We start from the raw sequence: 20934 nt of genomic DNA on the forward strand, positions 1-20934 counted from the left end.
GCTGTAGTCCAGTCCATATTCTCTTGTTACACTGTACATTGTTTAGCATATGGGTCAGTTTTTACTCTTTCTGCAAAGCTTAAGCCAAATATCTGACCATAATTTAAGCTACAAATCATAGATATATTCCTGAACTACACAGCAGGGCTTGTCATCATTTATATTTAGAAATAGTGTTCAGTATAATATATTCAATAATAATGTTCTTTCCCACTTGTGATTACTAACATTGAATGCACAATCCTAGCAATGCTTAGGTAGCTACAGCTGAACCAGTTACACCTCCACAATGGGCTTTAATGAGAAAGCTTAGTGAAAAAGAAGGTCTGAGTAAAAAGCATGTTAGAAATCAGAAATATCTCCATAAATGCATTACTTCTTAATAGATTACCTGCCTATGATATGTTGGTATATGAGTCATACCAGTATTAACATTTCTGCACCTGCTGTGATACTGCCAGCATTCACTTGTTGATCCACTGTGTTTCAGGTAATGGAACTGAAAAAGAAATACTAATTCTGATTTACTTACTGTGTCTGACATACATCAGCTCTGCTATGGACATCACTGTTGTAGGAGCAGATCATTTTGCTTGAAGACCTTGGGCCTGAAATAAAGAAGCATATGTTTAAAACTGATCTGTAGCTAGGTAAAAAATTTGGTAGGCACATTTGTTGTGTGCTTAGTGTACAAAGAAAGCCAAATTTAAGTATGGTGTGAATTCAGACCAAGCAGAGCTGTTAACATGGATGAGATTCCTGCCCAGAGCAGGACATGATTTTCAAGCTTTGTCACAGTCTCTGAGTTAAGTAAAAGAAAGCATAGTTTAAGCAAAGAACAGAAGAAAGGCAAGTTTTAATGTACTCAGGACTAAAAACATTGGAATACAGTAGTCTTGCCATCCTGCTTATAAATTGCCTTTCACATCATTTGGATGGGTAAAATTTATATAAGATTTTTTAAAGGGATTGCACATGCAGTTTTGAATCTGACTCTGAGCTTTTTTACCTTACTAATTGTAAGCAAGGAAACCCAAACCAAAAACATACCACAGTTCTTTTGCTTTCCTATAAACACTACAGCAGTCAGTGAGTTTTCTCTGTGCTTTGTGCTTGTCATGTAGCCCCAGGATTAGAAGCTTAACACCACAACATTATACTGTATGCTTGAAATGCATTTCCATTGAAATGATTTTTTTAATGCACTTGTCTAGTAAAGCTGGTGCAGGATGCCAGGCAGTACAAGTTTGCACCTACTGGTGAGAGATACCTTTAGAAGAGCTCATGGCTTAACCTGGAGCCTCAGGAAACCAAGGAACACAAAAATAAACCATTATAAAATAATTCTTCAGTTAACTTTTTGCAGTTAATATTACTTGAAAAAATACAATGCCCTACTTAAAGCAGGTATTTTCAAGCTTCCAGAGGAACTTAATACCTTTTGAATGACTTTTCATCTGTTTACATTTAAGTGTTGTTCTTTTGCATTCTCCCATTTCTGTCCTTTTTGACTCTTGTGTAACAATATTGTAAAGTCTGAACAGATCTGCTGTGCCACAGCCCTGAAATGTTTGTATTTGAACTCTCAGTGTTTGTGTGACACAAAAAAATAATGTCCTTGTTTTCAGGACTTGCTATTCTCAGTCTTAATGCTTTAGCCAGAGGAATATCCTTCCTGTACTGCAGAACAGGAAATAAGCTGGTTCCTTTTAAATTCTGGAAACAATGAACTTTGTCCTTAGTTTAATTTTTTAGAAATTACATTCATTTTGATGTTTTGGACAATGCATTAGCTTGTTTTGCTTCCTTGTGAAATACAATGGGAACAGCATACCATAATCATACACTCATAATAAGCTCTCAAGTCTGAATTTCAGCATGTAAATATTACATCTTTAATATATTTTTTCTCTTGACCTTGTTCAGAAGATGAAATTTCACTTTGGGGTAGTAGCTGTATGTGTCAAAGAGATAATGAAGCAATATGATAAATTGATATAGAAACAAGGGGAAGGGAACCAGTAGAAAAAAGAAACAACTATTTTTTTTTCATTATTTTTTTCCTGGGAACAAAAAGCCATAATCTTCGAAAGTATAAAGCTTTTACGTCTACATCTTCCCCCAGGTTTTGTGGTTTCTGGTGTAGTACTTATTGTATATCACCTTGGTTAATCACACAGTAACTATAAGAAATGTTTTATTAAATGTAATGAAACCTAAGTTACCTCTGAAGCTTTATAAACAGTTTTTCCACATTTGACAGTACTGGCTTTATTTTGTCCTTTAAATAATTATGATAACACATCTCTCAATCAAAAAAACCCAACATTTTCTGATGTTTAGAGAAAGAATGGGATCTGTTCCTGATTGTAACACTTCTGTGTTGTTTCTAAATAAGGCAGCTGAAATCCCGCTGCTCTTCAGTTTCTTGTGTTTCAGCAAGGTTTACTTAAATGTACAATCAGACTTTATATTAAAAAAAAACCCTTGAGAAGAAACAATCAACCAAACACACTGCTTTTCTTCTAAAATGCTCTACAAACATAAATTCTTTCTATTTCAGCACAGTGAAGTCATGTAAGATTAGGCCATGCAGGAAGGCTCTGTAATCGTTATGTGTTCCAGTTTATGGTTTAAACTCTTTACCTCACTGTTTTCTTGATGTAATCTAAATACCCCTTATGAGGCCTGGCTGATAGGAAAAGTGGATGCATGTGTGAAACACAGTCCTGGCATCAGACGTGACTGAAAAGCAGCAAACTCCAATGAAACTGGGATGGGAAGTAATCCCTGGGAAGTGTGTTAACAGCAGCTGTTCCCTAGGAAGGCTCTTAGGGGTTACTGTCACATCTGAATGCACATAGCAAAAATATTTCTAAAGTTGCAATACTTGATATCATTTGAATGAGGTTTTTGCACTTTCTGAGGAAGCTGGGCTTACACAGGAATGAATGTTTTCTTTTGTCAGTACTTCAGCTGAGGCTGCAACAGAGACGGACACGAGAACAGCTGGTGGACCAGGGCATCATGCCACGTAAGACTTACTTCTAGTAATTTGTATTTCTGTACTATTAGTCATTATTTGAATACATAAAATAATGAAGATAAGCATTTCTATGAGATTCACTAAAAATAACTTTAGCATTTCAAAAGACTTGTGGGATCCATTTGATAACCTAAATGAGCATGTAGTAAATTCATCATGCTTCCATCATGTTTCAGTTAAAGTAGCCATTGTGATGAAAATGCAAGAATTTGTAGGCATAGTCTGATTCTGCTTTTATTTTCTCTATTTAAATAATTATGGCTGATTTATTAAATAAATTGAATTACTTAAATGAGTGGACATTAATAACAAAGACAGAAGTTTTTAAAGAGTAGAATGGCATGGGTTGCCAAACCGATGAGAAGTACACAAAAAACGTGAAGAATCCTTAAGCACTGAGATGGAGCACTCTACAATTTATGTTATTTCTAAGTGAATAGTGGGGTTTTTTACTCTTTCTGGCTATTTAGTAGCTAACCATCATTCTGTTTTCTAAGCTGAACATTTAAGGCCTCTACATTTTCCAATTTTCTTTTAATATCAGAACATATTTCTGAAGGGATGGTCCAGTTCTCTCTAATAACAGCAAGTATGAGGTATGGACAGACAGACATTTCAGTGGAATATATTAAATGGCATTTTGGCATGCTAAACCTTATCTAATAAAATTTAATATATTTTTTGTACATATCAAAAAAGTTAACCATTACATGGTAATAATCTGTTAAAATCAAATATTCCAAGTATTCTGTATAGGAGTATTGCTCATCTCTGCTAAATATAGGTAGGTACAACTAGCATGAATCAAATGTAAGCCTGGTCAGATGCAAGCATGTCTCTGAGATGGTGTTAAACACCCATACACACATACTGGTTAGCATATTTCTTTTGAAAATCACTTCCTGTCAGTTTAACTCTTACTCTTCCTTCACAGCTTTGAAAAGTCCAGCTGCATTCCATGAGCAGATCAAGAGCCTGGAGCGAGCCAGGGTAAACCACTTCGTGTACACTTGTGATTAACATCTGAAAATGGATAGTCAGCTTTTTGTGATTCTAAATTCTCTGAGTACATGGAAAAATTATTACCATTACAGTAATAACATGTGCTTTTGTCTTGGAAGAATTCATTAAAATAAAATATGGGTGTCAAATCTGAGACGAACTTCTCTAAGCCTTTACAGATCAAGGCAGGGGGTTAAACTTACGGGGGGTTAACACATAGCTACCTCCAGTTAAGGATTGCCTACTTGGCTAAATAGTGCTTGTGCAGTATTTCTGTAGCAAATCTATACTTTTGTGATTATGTGATGGTGTGGGATCAAATCCAGAAACATTCCCATCTTATTTGGGGAAGCTGGAAATTCATCAGCCCTGCTTATCTGCTAGGAAAGCCGCACAAAACAAAAGGAACCCCTCTACTGCCCGTGTTCTGACAGTGATACCCACCCACTTACTGAAACTGCAAATATTCATTCATTGGACATAGGCGATTTATCAAACTGCTTTGAGGGTTTTTTGGTGAAAAGTAGTTAATGCTGTTTCCTCATTTCTTTTAAGACTGAGAATTTCTTGAAGCACAAGATTCGCAGCAGGCCGGATCGCTCTGAGCTGGTCAGAATGCACATCCTGGAAGGTATGTGCCAGCTCTGGGCTTCAGAGCTGCTCACGGGAGGGACTTGGTTGTGCATTCAGTTGTCTCACTGAATCACACTTTGATGTGAATTATTTCAAAAGGTTTATATGCTCTATTTCTCTACTTCTCCAGTGTCCATACTAGTCTGTATTCTAAATCTGTGTAGTAATAGATGCATCTATGGCAGGGAAGGTATTCTCAGCAGTGTATTTGTCTGCTGTTGCATATTGTTCTTATTCTATGATGGTAATTACACCATGGTGTGTGTACATGGAGTGTTTATAGTGCTTCAATTTCTACACATGCCCTCAAATGACCTGGCAGCCTTGTGCTTTCCCTGACCCTGAAGAACCTTTAATAAAAATGACTGTTACCCTGCCTCATTATTTTCCTTGCAGGTGATTGGAAACAACAGTCTCTTGATGAAAAGGGCTGATTACTGTGATTCACCATGAGCTTGCCAAGGACAGAAATTACCAAATAACCATAATCCAAGAAAATTTAATAGTCATTAGTTTTCAAAACATGCATTTGAATACTAAATCCTGGTAGGAGCCTGCATATTGATAGGTCACATCCATATTGACAATCTCCATAATTTCATTGCAAAACAATTCTGAAGACTGAGATTTTTGCTAGAAGCTGTTTTTAAGGTAAACTTAAAAGATATTTGTGAAGAGACAGTCCAAAAATCAATGGATTAATTAAACCTTTACCATAGCTCACATTGCTAAAGAGAAGCAAATACCCTAAATTATAATTGGTATTTGTTATTTTATATTCTCTGCTTTATTGTCAGACATTATAGAGATGTTTACCAAAGGTATTATTGCTGTTAAAAAAGAGATTAAATTTCTAGAAAAGCATGATCCTGGCAATGAATATCTACCATATAATATTTTTGCTTATTAATTGGAAAACTTTCAGAATTGTACCTTGACTGTTTTTGATTAAAGTGGAATGGTTATTGCAAAGACAAGACAGTGTTGTTTGTCAAGAAATTGGGAAAAACTTGTAACAGGATATTTAAATCAATATATCCTTTTAGAGACCTTTGCAGAGCCTTCTCTACAAGCCACTCAGATGAAACTGAAGAGAGCTCGGTTGGCAGATGACCTGAATGAGAAGATTGCTCAGAGACCTGGCCCTATGGAACTGGTAGAAAAAAACATTCTCCCTGTAGACTCCAGTGTTAAAGAAGCCATTATAGGCAAGTAGAAATCCTTCTGTTTGTGATCTATCTGGCATTGAGGAAAATCATTATTTAACTCTTGAGGGTAAAATTCACTAGAAGATAACTTATGCTAAGTTTATTACTACTTATTCTTTCAGCTTCTGAGTCCTAAATTCTGTCATCATTTAAATAAAGTAATCCTATATTTATATGAAACTTTGAAAATACTTGTTTTTTTTAATAAAAATAATTGCAAAGTAATCAAACATCTGTGGCCATTCCTCAGCCTGCTGTAGGTGTCTGTGTGCACTCTACATATGTTGAACATACCTTTTTAATCTCTTACTAAAACCACTTCTGCTCCACACTTGGTTTTATTGATTCCTTGAATATGATACAATATGGCTCTCATATTAAAAACACAATAAATTCTTAGGTACCATATCTTTAGACTGCTGAAAATTGGTCATTTTCCAGCAATTAGCTAATTCTGCCATGAATGTCTAAATTCAATTTGTGTAACTAAAAAAAAAAAAAAATTGTTTGTTTCTGTGTAAACATTTTAGCAGTTGGACAAGAGAATTATCCTCAAACTTTGGATGATTTTTCCTTTGATGAAGACAGCAGTGATGCTTTATCACCAGATCAACCAGCCAGCCAAGAATCCCAGGGTTCAGCAGCTTCCCCTGGTGAGCCAAAACCAAGTGACTCACCTTCACCTATAACCCCAAATGCTGCTACATCAACACAGGTACAGTTTTTAAATGTTCAGATCTTCACAGTATGTTTTTTGGTTGGCCACTGTAGAAATGGGGCATGGTTTCACATGGAATGAGTACATCTGCTGCTGCAAAGGGCTATCTGGGACTCTGTTTTCTGGTTGGGAGTGCATAGAGTAGAACCCTGGCTTAGCTGGTGGCAGTGATGAAATTCCCATAGGCTGCAGTGAAGCCATAAATTCCCTGAAATTCATTATGACCCACAGAAGATCTGCAGCTTTCCCAGAAGTTGTTTAAAAGGTCATGGCCATGGTTTACTCCAGCTGTTATTGATTACTTAATGTCTGTCTTCCTTCTGGGCAAGGTCTTGAACTCATTTAGAATTAAACTTAGCTGAAACAACAGTTGACATCAGTTCCATTATCTTCAGAAAAGTCCATAAAAATGTTTCCCACATAATTTAAATATTCTTTCCTATAGTTTTAGAATACTGCCTAGGAATTTACTATTTAAGAAATCAAAATAACATTTATATTGATTTTTCTAATAGGTTTTTAGTATTTTCTCAAGGTACTTACAAAGAAAGTAACTGTGTCATGGCAGATATTTTATAGTAGAGCATTTAAATGTGTGAGGATTAAGAGAGCCGTGGATTTGCTTCTTACTGAAGAAAGTAATGTAAAATTGAACTGTTAAATAGGTAAAAAGGAGATAGCTATTGTTAATTCTCCAAAGACTATATTGTGTTGATGACCATGGACACTTGACAACTGAGTGGTTCAGGATCTGGTATTACTCTCCTTGGTTTTCTTATTACCCACAGTAGATAGAAAAAGTATTGCAAAGTTCATATTCAAAAACTATGCTGGACACAATGTATGGCACATCCATTCTGTTTCACTGTTCCCTAATATACAGATTAAAATGTGAATTTGGTTTCACGTTGACAGAATCTAATTTGTGTTGAATAAATTGAAAACAAACCACATGAAATTAAGATTCCTGACTAAGGAATTAGGTTCCTAATGGAGCGTTAAATAAAAATATTCAAAGCAATACATGCCAAAAGCTTTCCGAGCAGGAAGCATAAGAGAGATCTGTGATTGCAGAAACAAAGAGTAAGGTACTTGAATTTGATTGAAAAAGCACTTCAGACAGAGCTTCAATCCTTTGCATATGGATTTCATATCATATTACAGCCACTTCTGTGCACAGATCTGAAATGAGAAGTTGCACTTCTGCAGAATAAAAGATGCTTACCTTGTTGTTTCTTTTGAATTAAAGAATAACAGCACAGCAGGTCTCTCCAGGAGACTTGTCTGGAAATGGCTCCTTTATTCTTTTAATTTCCTCTGATAAATTTTATATTTTATTACAACAAAAAAATACAAAGAATGTTTTGAATAAAGCGGAGTGCAGCCAGAGTTCTTTTCAAGGCTTCCTCCTCCGCACATTTCCAGACTTCAGAGGATGTAACATAATTTTGAGAACCTTCAGCTCTTGTTGACTGATGACCTAAAACTTGCTTTAACCCAGTGTATTTGCATCTGGTAAGGATTAGGCATTTTATCCATTCTCTAAACAGATCAAATTGTGGTATTCACAATTCAGAAGATATTAAACAGTTATCTGCAAAACAGCCAAAGAATTTTGCTTGATGGCACAGAATGACTGTTTTCTTAATATATTCACTGTAGCTTGTTGACTTGCTAGATTCTTTTAGGCATCTAGCAGAAAAGGTGCAGAAGTCATATTATCTGGAAATAGAGATCTGTTTAAATTAAATAATTACTAGTTTATGAAGTAATCAAGTTAAGAAGTCAAGACCTGTTAAATCTATTTTTTTTAATTTAAAAATATATAAAGTAAATGATGCTCATGGTTCATTGCCTCATCTAATGCAGGTAAAATTGGGAAGTCTGTAAAAAGCTTTGTGGCTAGGTTAGGATAATGACCAGTGTAAGGAAAAAGTAACTTACTCTCTGGCAAGAGGAAAATGTTTAACACCATGATTTTCACAAAACTTGAATTAAAGAGTAGTTAGGGGTTTTGGTGGTACTTATTTTTGGTGTTTGGTTTTGTTTGGGCTTTTTTTTTTAAATTTACTAACTTTCCCATTTCAAGGAGTCCGGTTTGGCTGTCATCATGGATTTGTTTTCCTAGCCTGTAAAAGGCTATTAAATAGTACGTTTGAAGTCAAGTTGTTTGGGTTCAAGAAAGATCATAACAGTAAAAGACTATGTAATGAAGAAGTGAAGTAGCAGACATTTAAAATGGTGTTTAGCTGGGACTTCATGATAAAAAATATAAGAAATAGTGAAAATCATGAGGTCATTTTAATTCCTCTGTGCCTTATAGTAATATAATACTTGACACTTTGATTCAAAGACCAACGAAGTGCTTAAAAAAATTTTACTGCTATAAGTAGAATAAGCCTTTTAAACTTGATAGCAACAGGAGTGCAGTATGTTGGAATACAGCATCCAGAACCCTTTTTCAAAGGCTGGGTCTCTCTAAGGTCTCCTGCCAATTCTTAGGCAAGTCCAGCAAATAACAGATACTGTGTAGATATCAGACACTTTCCAGAGCAAACACTTTGAAACTTGGATATAAATATAGAGACATTTGTATCTTTAGCCTGCCACCATAAACTGACACGACCCCAAGGCAGGCATGTGTACAATGTTTCAGTGACTAGGGAGGGCATGTTAAATCCTGCCATTCAGGAAAGCTATCATCAGATGCTGTTCCTCTGTATGGCTGCACTACAGAAGGATCAAACCCATGTTTAATTTTGTTGGATTATGGGAGGCCAGCTCTAGATGCCTCTTGGCAGCTGATGGTTAGGAACACAGCAAAATGTCTAAATGAAACACAAAGATAAAATGGAAATTTATTACAAATTAATTGTAAGCAAAAGTCAGAGAGCTTTGTGCATGCAGACTGGCAGTTTGGGAACTGCTATTCCAGAAATACAAAAGAACCAGGACATAAAGTTGCAACATGTATATCAAGTGTTTTTAGCAAACTGATTTAAGTCCTTTGTGGTACAATCTCATGGAAAAATACAGGAAGGGTATGGGAAGAGATGAATTAGAGAGAAGTACCTGTCGGAGTTAATTAGAATGCAAGTCTTGGAACTAATTGGGAAGAAAAAGGATGTTTACTAATAGGAATATAAAGAAGGGGGTTTTATAAAAGGAATATTGTACTAGGTGATCTAATTGCTTTCTTAAACAATGGAAGTGCAACTGATGTCCTCTGGCTGGACTTAATACTGGATAATACGAAACACAAAGAATGGAGATTACCAGAAATGAGACAGAAAGAGGGAAGTCCTGTGTGGAAAGGAAGCTGGTGTCAGTGCTCTGCAGGAGTTGATTTGGGGATATTCTGGTTTCATGTTACCATTAACAACCTTGACGTAAGAACGTGTAACCTAACAAAAGTAGGAAGGCATAGTCAACACAGTGTTGGATTATCACTCTGCTGATTTGGCTTTAGGAGAGAAATGCAATTCCAATAGAATGAATAGTTCTTGGAAAGAACAATACACAATGGCCCTCCTTCCCATGGCAAAGAAATGTGGAAACCTGGGGACTCTTGTGAAAACTGGGGAGGAAGACAGCTCAGGTGCAGTGTTTAACAGTGGGGTCAGTGAGCTACTGTGGACATTCTCTGTAAAACTGCAAGTTTGTTGGAAGAGATGATTCAAGAAGAAATGCTAATGCCGATGTAAGGATCCAGTGAGACTCTGTGTGGAATATCTTATATATTTTTGGTTACTTATATCCAAGAAAGACTAATGAAAACTGTTAACACAATTACCTGTAAAAGGTAACGATAATCAGAGAATGAAAAATCTCTTTGTGAGAAAAGAATAAACATTTCTTTGTATGTCTGGGAACTCAAGGGCTGAGATCTGTTTATGTAGAGTATATATCCCATCAGAGGGACATTCACCACAGAAGGAAATGGTAAGGTTTCTTTAAGACTTAAAATCACAAAACAATTTCAGCACAATAAAACTGGTATGACAGATTTAAGCTGAGCAATGTTTGGGCTTACACTTCTGCTGGCATCAGATACAGAAGAAACGCACAATCCTGGCACAATCAGAGGTGGAGTTCTGTGAAAATAGCATAGGAAGGGTGTCCACAAAATACACCTGCTGTGCTGCTGCATGATCATTCTGAAACAAAAAGTTTGCCTGTCTTGATATTTGACCTTCGTGAAAGCAGTGCTTTTCTGACAGTACTTGTTTGGGTGGTCAGATTCTCCTTGTGTACACAAAATTCTGACTCCACAGACAAAAAATACTGAAGGCCTCAATTTTATAGTAATAAAACAGTCTTTTCTTAGCAAACTAGGAAGTCAATGTAAGAAACCATTTTATTTGCTATATTTGAAGTGTGCCAAAATGTGCCCTTATAGAATACTTGTACACATGTGCAACAGAACAGAACAGGAGTTCTGTTATCACCATTCCTTCTAAAAATACTTTGCAAATTTCACATGATAGTGAACTGTCTTAACTTTTTCACATTTTGTCCAGTCGATGTTTATAATGTTTCTCTTTTTCCTTATATTTTTTTAATACTAGTATCCACCTTTAACCTCTCCAGTTCCTGAATTCCTCAAAACTCCCTCTACAATCGAACAGCATGTGACACGTTCCACTGCTGCAACCACCCTGACCACAACCACTGTATCTGCAGCAAAGCCTGGGCCAACGTTAGTGAAGGTGGGTACCTGGAACTGTGGCACCTAAGGACAACATTCTTAATCTGTGTCCTTTTCCAGTGCTGGTTTTAATGGAAAACTACACAAGTAACCTTATAGTGCCTGTAGCCAAGAACAACTTCTGCTGGTGCTCAGGGGAGCATACTGGGCTGGTGACTCAAAGCTTTTGTGTGCTAAGGTCAGCCAGTAACATTTGTAGGGGCCAGCTCATTATTCCAGGAGGTCCTTAGAGTACAGATGACAGAAGTTTTCAGGCAGAATTGGGCATTACATTGCTATGGAAGTTTTTAAGAAATAAGGACAATAGATTGTTGCAATACAGAGTTTCTACTTTCTATCTATCTTCTAATCTAGTTTTGTGTGGAGGATAATTTAATAGAAAGAGATTAACAACCATCTGTATTCATAGTCTACTTGTAACCAAATGGTGAACAGCATTGCTCCTTTTCCAGAACTATTTTCTTAGTTGATTCAATGTATCAGCAGAATGTATTGTGAGGGAGAAGTTACTGTATCCTTGTTGAATATCAAAGAACATACTTTATTCTCTTTTCTGCACTGACCCAGCCAGCAGCATTGAAAACCCTTTCAAATACAGTTAGAGAGTGATTTGTGTTAGATGTCTATAATGTTTCATTTCAGTAACTTCACTGTCTTCTGCTGTGTAATGAATATGTGTTTGTAGACTTCTACCTAACTACATGAAATTAATTCAGTTAAATGTACAACGATGACCTCTGGCAGTCAGTTTCTAATACAAATTTGAAATCACTGGACTTTTGTCAGCTTAATTAATGCAGAACCTTAATGACAAATACAGATATGCCCCAAAAGAGGCTAAAAGAGGTGGTAAATGTACAAGGATCTACACAGCATTTGTGCCTTGATACCTTCTGTATGATTAGGTAACTGCCTTCAGTTTTTCACTCAAAATAATTTCAAAGAGCTTGTAAAGGAAGAGAGTTTTACCAATTGAACAGGTATTGCTAATGAAGATATTGCTGCCTGTAATTTATAGGAGTGTCTGTCTGTGCTTTTAGTCTAGACCTCTAAGTACCTCAGATGTTTACAGATGGAATTTAGGATAGTGGCTTCTACTTCCACAAACTGCTGAGTGGCTTTGAACTTACCTATTTAAGAAGAATGCCTTTTTGCAATGACAGTTCATTACTAGTAGAATCCCTTAGCTCTGCCATCTTTGAAAAACCATTCACAAACTGTGATTGATGACCCCCACTTCTGCAGGGTATAAGCCAGCTGGAGTATGTTAATCTTCCAAGGATGGTTCATTTGGGGAAGTTTTCAGGAATAATTGTTTTCAGCAGCTCTTTGAAGTTAAAGTGCTCCAGTATGCTGCATCTCTGTGATGTAACTGCCATGCATAACTGCTTTAAATGACATCTGTTGTGGTTTTGTTTCAATCTTTTCTATACATGAACAGCAAACCCACCCAAAGAACCCAAATGATAAGCATCGGAGCAAGAAATGTAAAGAACCTAAGCCAAGAGTGAAAAAACTGAAGTATCATCAATATATTCCACCTGATCAGAAAGGTGAGAAAAATGAGCCACAGATGGACTCCAACTATGCTCGTCTGCTACAACAGCAGCAACTGTTTTTGCAGCTGCAGATCCTGAGCCAACAGCAACAACACTACAACTACCAGACAATTCTGCCTGCACCGCTGAAGTATGTGAAACATTGTTTGTGTCCTTTACAGAAAAGACATATACATCAGTTATAGGCTTAGGGCTTCAGAAATAAACATGATTTGCAAATGTTAAAGACAGTTGAAACCCAAGAAAACTTTAAATGGCATTGTGCATTACTGGGGGTATTATTTGCCTTATTTAATGAGGTGATGAGGTTGTTCTCTTGTTAAAATAATCCCAAAGTCTGGTAAGTCTTGAAGTGGTCGTAGTTATTTTTATGCGACATGGAAAAGAACATCTTACCTGTCAGATGCATTTTTTCTGACCAAATGCATATTTGAAACTCAAAAGCATTTGTGCAAAATCAAGGAAGTTTTGACACCATTTTCACTCAACTATGACATAGGTAGGCAGAGGAGAAGAGAAGCTTGCAGACCATGTCTTTTACAAAGTAAAAGTACTATTCACTACACACTATTCTTGTGGGTTTTGTTTTTTTTATATCAGATTCACAAACCACATTTTTGCACTTTACAAGTAAGACATAACAGTCATTTTAATTTTGATAAGATCTGTCTGTTGTTTATAGCCTCATCTCTGATGCTTATATGAGTTCCTCATTAGTACTGATCTTTAGCACTTCTAACAGTGAGATGTACACTCCCTGATTTACAGGGAGAAGCAGTCAGAAAAATAAACGTTTAAAGAGTTGCCAGCACCCCATAACAAAACAAGAAGCTGACTATCTGCAGAATTTCATTCTCATCATCTAAGACCAATCTTTTCCTAGAAGTGCTTAAAGTGTAATATGCCACAGTCACACAACCCTAAATTCAAATTTACTTTCAGCTTTTTTTTTAAATGAGTTTTCACTGAGTTCTTTTTCCCCAGCAAGTGAGGCTAGAAAAGTTAAAGCTACCATCTGTGGTTGTATTTATAATTACCATGTATCCTAACATTTGGACTGGCGATGTTTCTGCCTGCTTACCCACGCTTCTTATGTTCCATTTACTGACATTTCAGAAACATTTCTTCATAAATCAGCTGAACGGAATAAAAGAGCTGACTTATGGTACCTAGTGTAAATTATGGCATTTTTAATTTTTTTGCAATTACTTCTAAATCCTTATATGAGATTCTTGAGTACAGCTGATAAAAATGCATCATCTTCAAAGTGAACTGTTTTATGTCAGTCCATACTATGTGTGGACATTGGACACATATGGAAGGGTTGATACACAGAGTTCAGTACTGGAGCAGGGACATTGATGCTAAACAAAAAACTAATTGCCCTGGCTGATGTTTAATTTGTATAAACTGAGTTTGCAGTCCATAGTGTTCTTCAGGGATACCATGATAATAATCAAAACTATGAAGCATAAATTGGTATGCTTAACTGCAAAACCAAACCAAAATAGCAACATACTACTCTCTGTTTTCTTGTCTGTTTTGTTTTACTGAAAATACTTAATGGTAATGTTTTAGGTTAAGCATGTATTTGTAAAAAAAGTTAATTTGTTCATTAGCTTCACAGACATGAGATTCAGAATCACAGCTTCTTGACTGAAAACATAATATATTTAGCACTGACATTCTTGTCCCTCTTTTTTCCTATTACTTGAAGGCCACTGAATGACAAACAGAGCAACAATGGGAATTCACCACTGAATACTCTGAACAACAGTACACCAACATCAGCTGCCAGCTCACCAAGACAGAACAGCAATGTTCCCAGTAGGAAACCAGGACCTCTACCTTCAAGCTTGGACGACTTGAAGGTAAAAGATAAGAGAGATTTGTCCATTCCCATGCATTACTGTAATTCATAACTTGTGAACTGTTACTGTTGAGAATATGCCTGATTATTTGTACCAATGAAAACTGTACTTTCCTTCTAATTGTTTAGATTAAGATTGTCAACGTTTTCATACACAACTCTTCTGGACTGAAATATTTGAATCCTCATATGCATACGTTCCAGAAATGACAATTTTTCCCAAAGAATAAGAAGAGGAAGAATTTCAGACACATCTTACAGGTCCCTCACTATGACAGCTTGGGTAAACTGTGAGGTTCACTTCATGTGAAGTTTCAGCCCAGGCAAATTTAAACACTGGAGTAGTAATTTCCTCTTGACAATTTCAGTGTATCAGTGAAGAGGTTTAGTAAGAAATATAAATTAAAAGCTGCCCTAATACAAACATATTCAGAGAGGTCACTGCTATAAATAGAAATGGAAATAAGACTGTAGAAAGAGAATACAAAAGATCTTCTTACCAGAGTTCAACACATCATCTGAAAACGATCACTAAATTTTGTAGAAGTTTCTTGAAGTTATAACTAACCATGTAAGGTGTTTGGATTGCACTATGAGGGCATTGCATAGGTTCTTCTTCCTTCAGAAATACATTATCAGGAATAAAGACTGTGAGCGACCTAATTACGAGTCTGAAGCAGCTCATGGGAGGTTCGGATTCAGCAGCTGCAGGAATGTGCCAAGGCTGCGCGGCGGAGTAGGGACATCTAGTGGGCAATTCATTCCTTTCTCTGCCTTTACCAAGGTTTGTGAGGGGTGGGAGGGAGGATTTTTTTAGGCTTGAAGGGATTAAAAGAAGAAATTTCAGAAGATCGGATTCTCAAGACAATAATGTATTGTCCTGAATCTTTTAATATTAAATAAGTCTATAAAATGCAATTCAAACAACAGTGTTTGAAATAAGTTTTCCATCTTTAAATTTTTAACTAAAAACTTCTAAAGATATTTAATATCTGAAATTGTGCTTCACAGTGATTAAAGCTGTTCACTTACCAATTTCTGCACAATTTATTGGTATTCCTGCTGATGTGGTAACACTAACATAAGCCTTCCTTGCAGACCTGCTGGTGGTCTGGGGGGAAAGAGCTGATAATCATTGGCTAGGGAGTTATTTAACATAAAATTGCTGTGGTTTTTAGAGATCTAAAAGGTATTGCTGTGACTTTTCATCATTTCCAAATCACAAAGACCTCCAGCTTAAAGTCTAGACTGGTTGGCTACTGAAATACTACTAAGGTCACTACCTTTCGTTCTATTAGAGGTAGCTCTAACATACATAGAACCCAAACTCTGCAGTTAGCTGTGGTAGATGTTTATGATAAACAGAAGCCATTCTTTGTGACTGTTCTTCTTTAACTGATATTTTGAAGCACAGGATTAATTTACACTCAACACATTTGCACTTTACTTTGTCTGTAAGCTTATTGGAAAAAACTGAGAACATTTTGCTACCAGAAAGTAATTTTGACTACATATACTGTCTATGTAAAAGAAACCCAGATGGCACATAGAGTAACTAGTTGCTAATTAGCAAGAGAACCTTTTGTGTTTGATGGGTCTATTGAATCATCAACTGTCCTGATAAAGTTTCTCAGAAACAGATCTGTCTGTCCTGATGGCATAACAAAGGGATTCAGCATGCTGCTGTTCACTGCTTTTATCTGCACTGCTGCCATTGTCTGCTGGTTTGCTTCAGAGGTTTTTAGCTCAGAACTGGAGCTGTAGGTGCACTTTTCCATGTTGAATATTTATGAAAAAACATCATCAGGTTGCGACCATTCACTGTACAACTCAACGCTACTAAGATTTTGGCTGCTTAAACACTGAAGTAAGTAGCAGGTTGTGGAAATGTGTTCATGGATCATGTCAGTATGCTGTCAGAACCCAGAGGTGTAATAACTAGCAAATACGCTAATGAAAATAATTTTTATTTTTAAGATGTAAAAAGTATGTATATCAGTAAGTTTTAATATTTTAATTTTTTATTATAGTGTTTTGTTTTATTTTATTTTATTTCAGGTAGCAGAGCTTAAAATGGAGCTGAAACTGAGGGGATTACCAGTGTCTGGAACAAAAACAGATCTTATTGAGCGTCTGAAAACCTATCAAGATCTTAACAACAATGGGGTTGCTACAAGTACCTCTGTGACAGTGACCACTTCTAGTGGAGCCACTGCTAACACTGGGGAAGTGACTGTGGCATTTCCTGTTGCTACACTAAATAAACCAGTGGCTAATACGATATCCAGCTTCCCTCCAGAAAAAACATCAACTGCACCTGGCAGCAAAGCAGTAAATACCGAAAACATCAGCTCTCCTTTGCCTATATCTCCCTCTCCTTCTGAACAGTCGAGTCTAAGCACAGATGACACGAGTATGGCAGATACTTTCCCAGAAATTACCATGATGTCACCGTCCCAGTTCCTAAGTACTTCACCACTGAGAGCAAATACAAACGAGGATAATCAGAATCGCAGCAGTGGAAACATCTCAACCATGGAATTTGATGTAGCAGAAAAGGACCGCAAGCTTCAAGAAAAGGAAAAGCAGATTGAAGAGCTCAAAAGAAAACTGGAACAAGAGCAAAAACTTGTGGAAGTATTGAAAATGCAACTTGAGGTTGAAAAAAGGGGACAACAGCAACAGTCTCAGACTTTTGGTAACTCAGCTGCTTTGGAACAGAAGCAATTCAGTGCTGCTGTCAAAGATGAAACTGCTCCTGCTGACTGCTCAAGTACAAGTCAGTCTGTACCTGTAGCCAGCCATTCCTTAGGACAGTCAGTGTACACCAGCGGCCTGAATCCAGTTGCCAAAAAGGCGGTTGTTATCAAGCAGGAGATACCCGTGGCCAAAGCTGAACCTCAGAATGCCATTTCTCAGTTTTACGTTAGTCCACAGAGGCAGCCACAAACTGCAGTTGTTGCCCAGCCTCAAGCTTTATTAACTACCCAAGGAACTGCACAGCTGCTCCTCCCACTGTCTATCCAGGGACCGAATGCTGCCACTGCAGTGCAGCTACCAGTTGGAAATATCAAATTGCAGGTAAGGGTGTTTTTATTTTTTATCACGTAAACTGCGAGGCAGTATTTCATAATTTAGTATAAATACGTAAATGTGCTGCTTGTAAGAAACCAGGCTTCGCTTTCCACCTTTCTGCTAAAGGAAAACAGTGGAAAAACTTAAGAGCCAATCTCCTTTATACTTGCTTCTAATACTTGTTTCTTTGGAACTTTTGTTCCCAGATACTCTTTCCCTGAAAAGCAATTGTCTTACCATGTACTGCCTCCATGCACAATTTGATTTATAGTAGCATATACTACCATTTTGTTAACTGCAAATTGTAATAGAGAGCTACAGTCTCAGTACTTTATTTAGAGATAGCCCTGTTTGCAAAACATGTGTGAGCTTTCTTGTGTGGTGGTGGCTCACTATATTTACAAATGTGAATGCCAGGTTGTAGAACTCTTGTGTGGACTTAGAAAAAAATCTCATGGTTACGCAGATATTATTTCTAGGCTGATTATAGGTAGTATCACAGTGAATCAATGCCGCGTAAATTAAGACTGGCTATAAATACAGAGGTATAAGAGTAAATTGACCAAGCTGAACCAGTGTAACCTGTTGGTCTGAGGTAGAATTAAGCAGTAATGCACTTCTCAGTGGCATTACCTATCATGACAGCAAAGTATTCTTTCAGCTGCAGTGTGTCTTTGGCTGTTGTGCATGCTGTGGGCCTAAGCTTGCTGCAAGCCTGTGCACCAGCACATTTAGCAGTCCTTACGAGAGGTGGAAAATTCTGGTGAGGATGGGCCCCAGTCTGCACTGCAAGAACTCTTCCTAGGAGCTATACACCCAGGTCTCCATCTGAATTGTTCTAAAACCCTGCTAGAATTCTATGACAACCTTAAGCAGCTTGTCCTGGTATTTTACTTCACCAGTACTCCAGAAAGTTTTCCACTACCAGCTAAAATTGTTTTCCATGAGGTAGTACACACTTCTTGCCTTTCATTGGCCATTAAAAATTACCATGGTCTTAAAAGCATCCTCTTTCTTGCATCATCAGTTTTGTCTTCTGGTATTCAAACCAATTCTTACAGTCCTTTCTTACTGATCTCTTCTGCTCTTTCTGTTCCCTGTTATTTTCATTGCTATCCACTGGACTCTCTCCAGTTTGTAATTTTCTTCAAGACCCTGTTGGCAAAACAAATATCCCCTTTTAGCTGGGAAATCCCCAGTAACAGTTTGGTTTCCTGTCCACAGTTCACACTCATCCTTCCCAGAATATATGTTAGTGCTGTTCTGCATAAGGTGTTCAATAGATTTTTACATGATGTAACTTATTGAGAGATACAAATAATGCAAATCTTTTATCTTCATCCTTTAGGCTCAACCACAAGCTGGAATACAGACCCCATCACAAATACCTGCTCCTATTTCTTCCTCAGGCCTGGTGCAGACAGCACCTCAGATGCATACTCCACAATCAAAACAAAATACCATCACGCAGCATGCACTTGGTCAGACCCAACAAATCAGAAAGGTTTGTGGATAGCAATAAACATTAAGATAAATAGCCGTATAGTCTAATTCTAGGTAGTGCTTTTAGAATCTTTTGTCTCATCTGTGTTACAAAGAAATGATCGAGTCACCTAACCTATCTGTACCATGTTTTTCTGTGTGATACAGTGGGCTTGTAACTCCTTCTCTTTCCAAAATTTTAGTCCATGCAGGACTTTATTTTTCAGTTGCAAATCAATACATTGTCTAGAGACTTTTTATCTTAATGGTTCTCTTAGGGCATGACTCTTACTACATCCTTTCTCACACTTGGCACAAGTGGTGTGTACAGGTATATTCCAGTCAGTTTCTCTTATTTGCCACTGGCTTTAAATAGAAGATTCTTATAGGCAGTTCTTAATAGAAAGCTTTTACGTATGATTTCAGCGGTTTATTCTCTTATAGAAGTTCATTTTGGTTTTCTTCCTTGTTGATTTCATCCTTCCTTATGAAGAAAGCTATGGACTCAGATCCTGAGGATGGTAATTCCAGTGAGTCAAAACCCTACCATACCTCTTCCTAAGGAATGGAGGGTATGATTCAGAGAGAGATCCTTCTCTTCCTCTCTACCGAAAACAATCAGCGCTGTAATGTCCCATTCCAGCAGATGTTCATCAGCACTGGATGTACAGTTGTGAGTGCCAATCCAGTCATGTTCATCTGGGAACTGATATCAACACATCAGCACCAGTCATCACAAAAGAAAAGGTTTTCTCCTCCTCTGAGCCTCTTCCAGACTGACCTCTATTATTAGGAACTTGGAGATTATTTTTGGACCTTTATTGCTTCCTTATCAGTGCTACTGACTGGAGGGCTCCTTTAGGATAGCAAGGTTTTTCAGCCTGCCCTGAGGGACTGATAATTCAGAAACAACTGAAATTTCAGGATGAAGAGGGTAATTTTTACAGTATATTATGTAACTGTTATAAAATATCTCAGCCTTCAAAGTTCATATTTCAGTTTACAGAAGTGCATCGTGAACCCTATGTTCTGCTGTGATTTGGGGATTGTACCTGAGCAGTGTCACCTAATCTGCTTCTGCCTGGGCTCTTGTTCCAGATGAGAACTTACCTTAGAAGATGTATGGTTATGCCTTCTTTAGAGAGCTGTCTAATAAAGGGGAACACAACTAGAGGAGCACCAATACTCTTGAGACAGCTTGTTCAGTCTGTTTAATTTCATGGACATTGAGGTTATCCTCCAGAAGCCAAAACTGTCATATATCCAAACCCCAAATTTCATGCAGATTCTCTGGGATATGATGTGAGGCTAGTGTTACCTTGTTAATTCAACATGTCCTATAGAGAAATTTTTGAGTCATTCTGAGGCATGTACTTGTGCCAGAGATTGGCAGCTTGCTGCCATTGCTGCCTACAAGTTCCTTGAAATGTCAGCAGGACATAACCAAGAACTGGACCCTCCAGTCTCCCCCACTCTTCACATCAGTTGTCATGAAGACCACACAGTTTCCAGCAAAGTTTGCAGCCTACCTGTCCCCCAGCTGGTTTTCTCCCACACCTACTGCCCTCTTTACAAAGGAAACAGGGCAGCATAATTACACTGGTTTTGATATCAAAATGTAAAATACTGATGT

The 20934-nt window shown here is 37.3% G+C and overlaps 1 protein-coding gene and 1 long non-coding RNA gene across 12 annotated transcripts in view; one reads left to right on the forward strand and one right to left on the reverse strand.

Annotated features, from left to right (window-relative positions):
- LOC146430825 (uncharacterized) overlaps positions 1–20934 on the reverse strand; it is a 107277-nt gene that overhangs the window by 32137 nt on the left and 54206 nt on the right. For all 9 annotated transcript variants that reach the window (XR_014855123.1, XR_014855128.1, XR_014855126.1 and 6 more), the window contains one exon: positions 533–608. This is a non-coding gene — a long non-coding RNA (uncharacterized LOC146430825). The remainder of the gene's footprint in view (positions 1–532; positions 609–20934) is intronic.
- The window catches only part of MRTFB (myocardin related transcription factor B), a 51470-nt gene that overhangs the window by 20423 nt on the left and 10113 nt on the right, over positions 1–20934 (forward strand). For 2 of the 3 annotated variants that reach the window (XM_085074821.1, XM_085074822.1), the window contains exons 2-11: positions 2969–3034; positions 3981–4036; positions 4604–4679; positions 5728–5889; positions 6420–6604; positions 11176–11316; positions 12757–13004; positions 14592–14745; positions 16803–17825; positions 19168–19323. In XM_085074821.1, coding sequence (XP_084930947.1) covers positions 2969–3034; positions 3981–4036; positions 4604–4679; positions 5728–5889; positions 6420–6604; positions 11176–11316; positions 12757–13004; positions 14592–14745; positions 16803–17825; positions 19168–19323 — 2267 coding nt within the window. The remainder of the gene's footprint in view (positions 1–2968; positions 3035–3980; positions 4037–4603; positions 4680–5727; positions 5890–6419; positions 6605–11175; positions 11317–12756; positions 13005–14591; positions 14746–16802; positions 17826–19167; positions 19324–20934) is intronic. The other variant, XM_085074823.1, reaches the window with a different exon arrangement.

This window comes from Lichenostomus cassidix, chromosome 14 (assembly GCF_008360975.1).
Source record: "Lichenostomus cassidix isolate B80296 chromosome 14, HeHo_3.0, whole genome shotgun sequence".
Lineage (NCBI taxonomy): Eukaryota > Metazoa > Chordata > Aves > Passeriformes > Meliphagidae > Lichenostomus > Lichenostomus cassidix.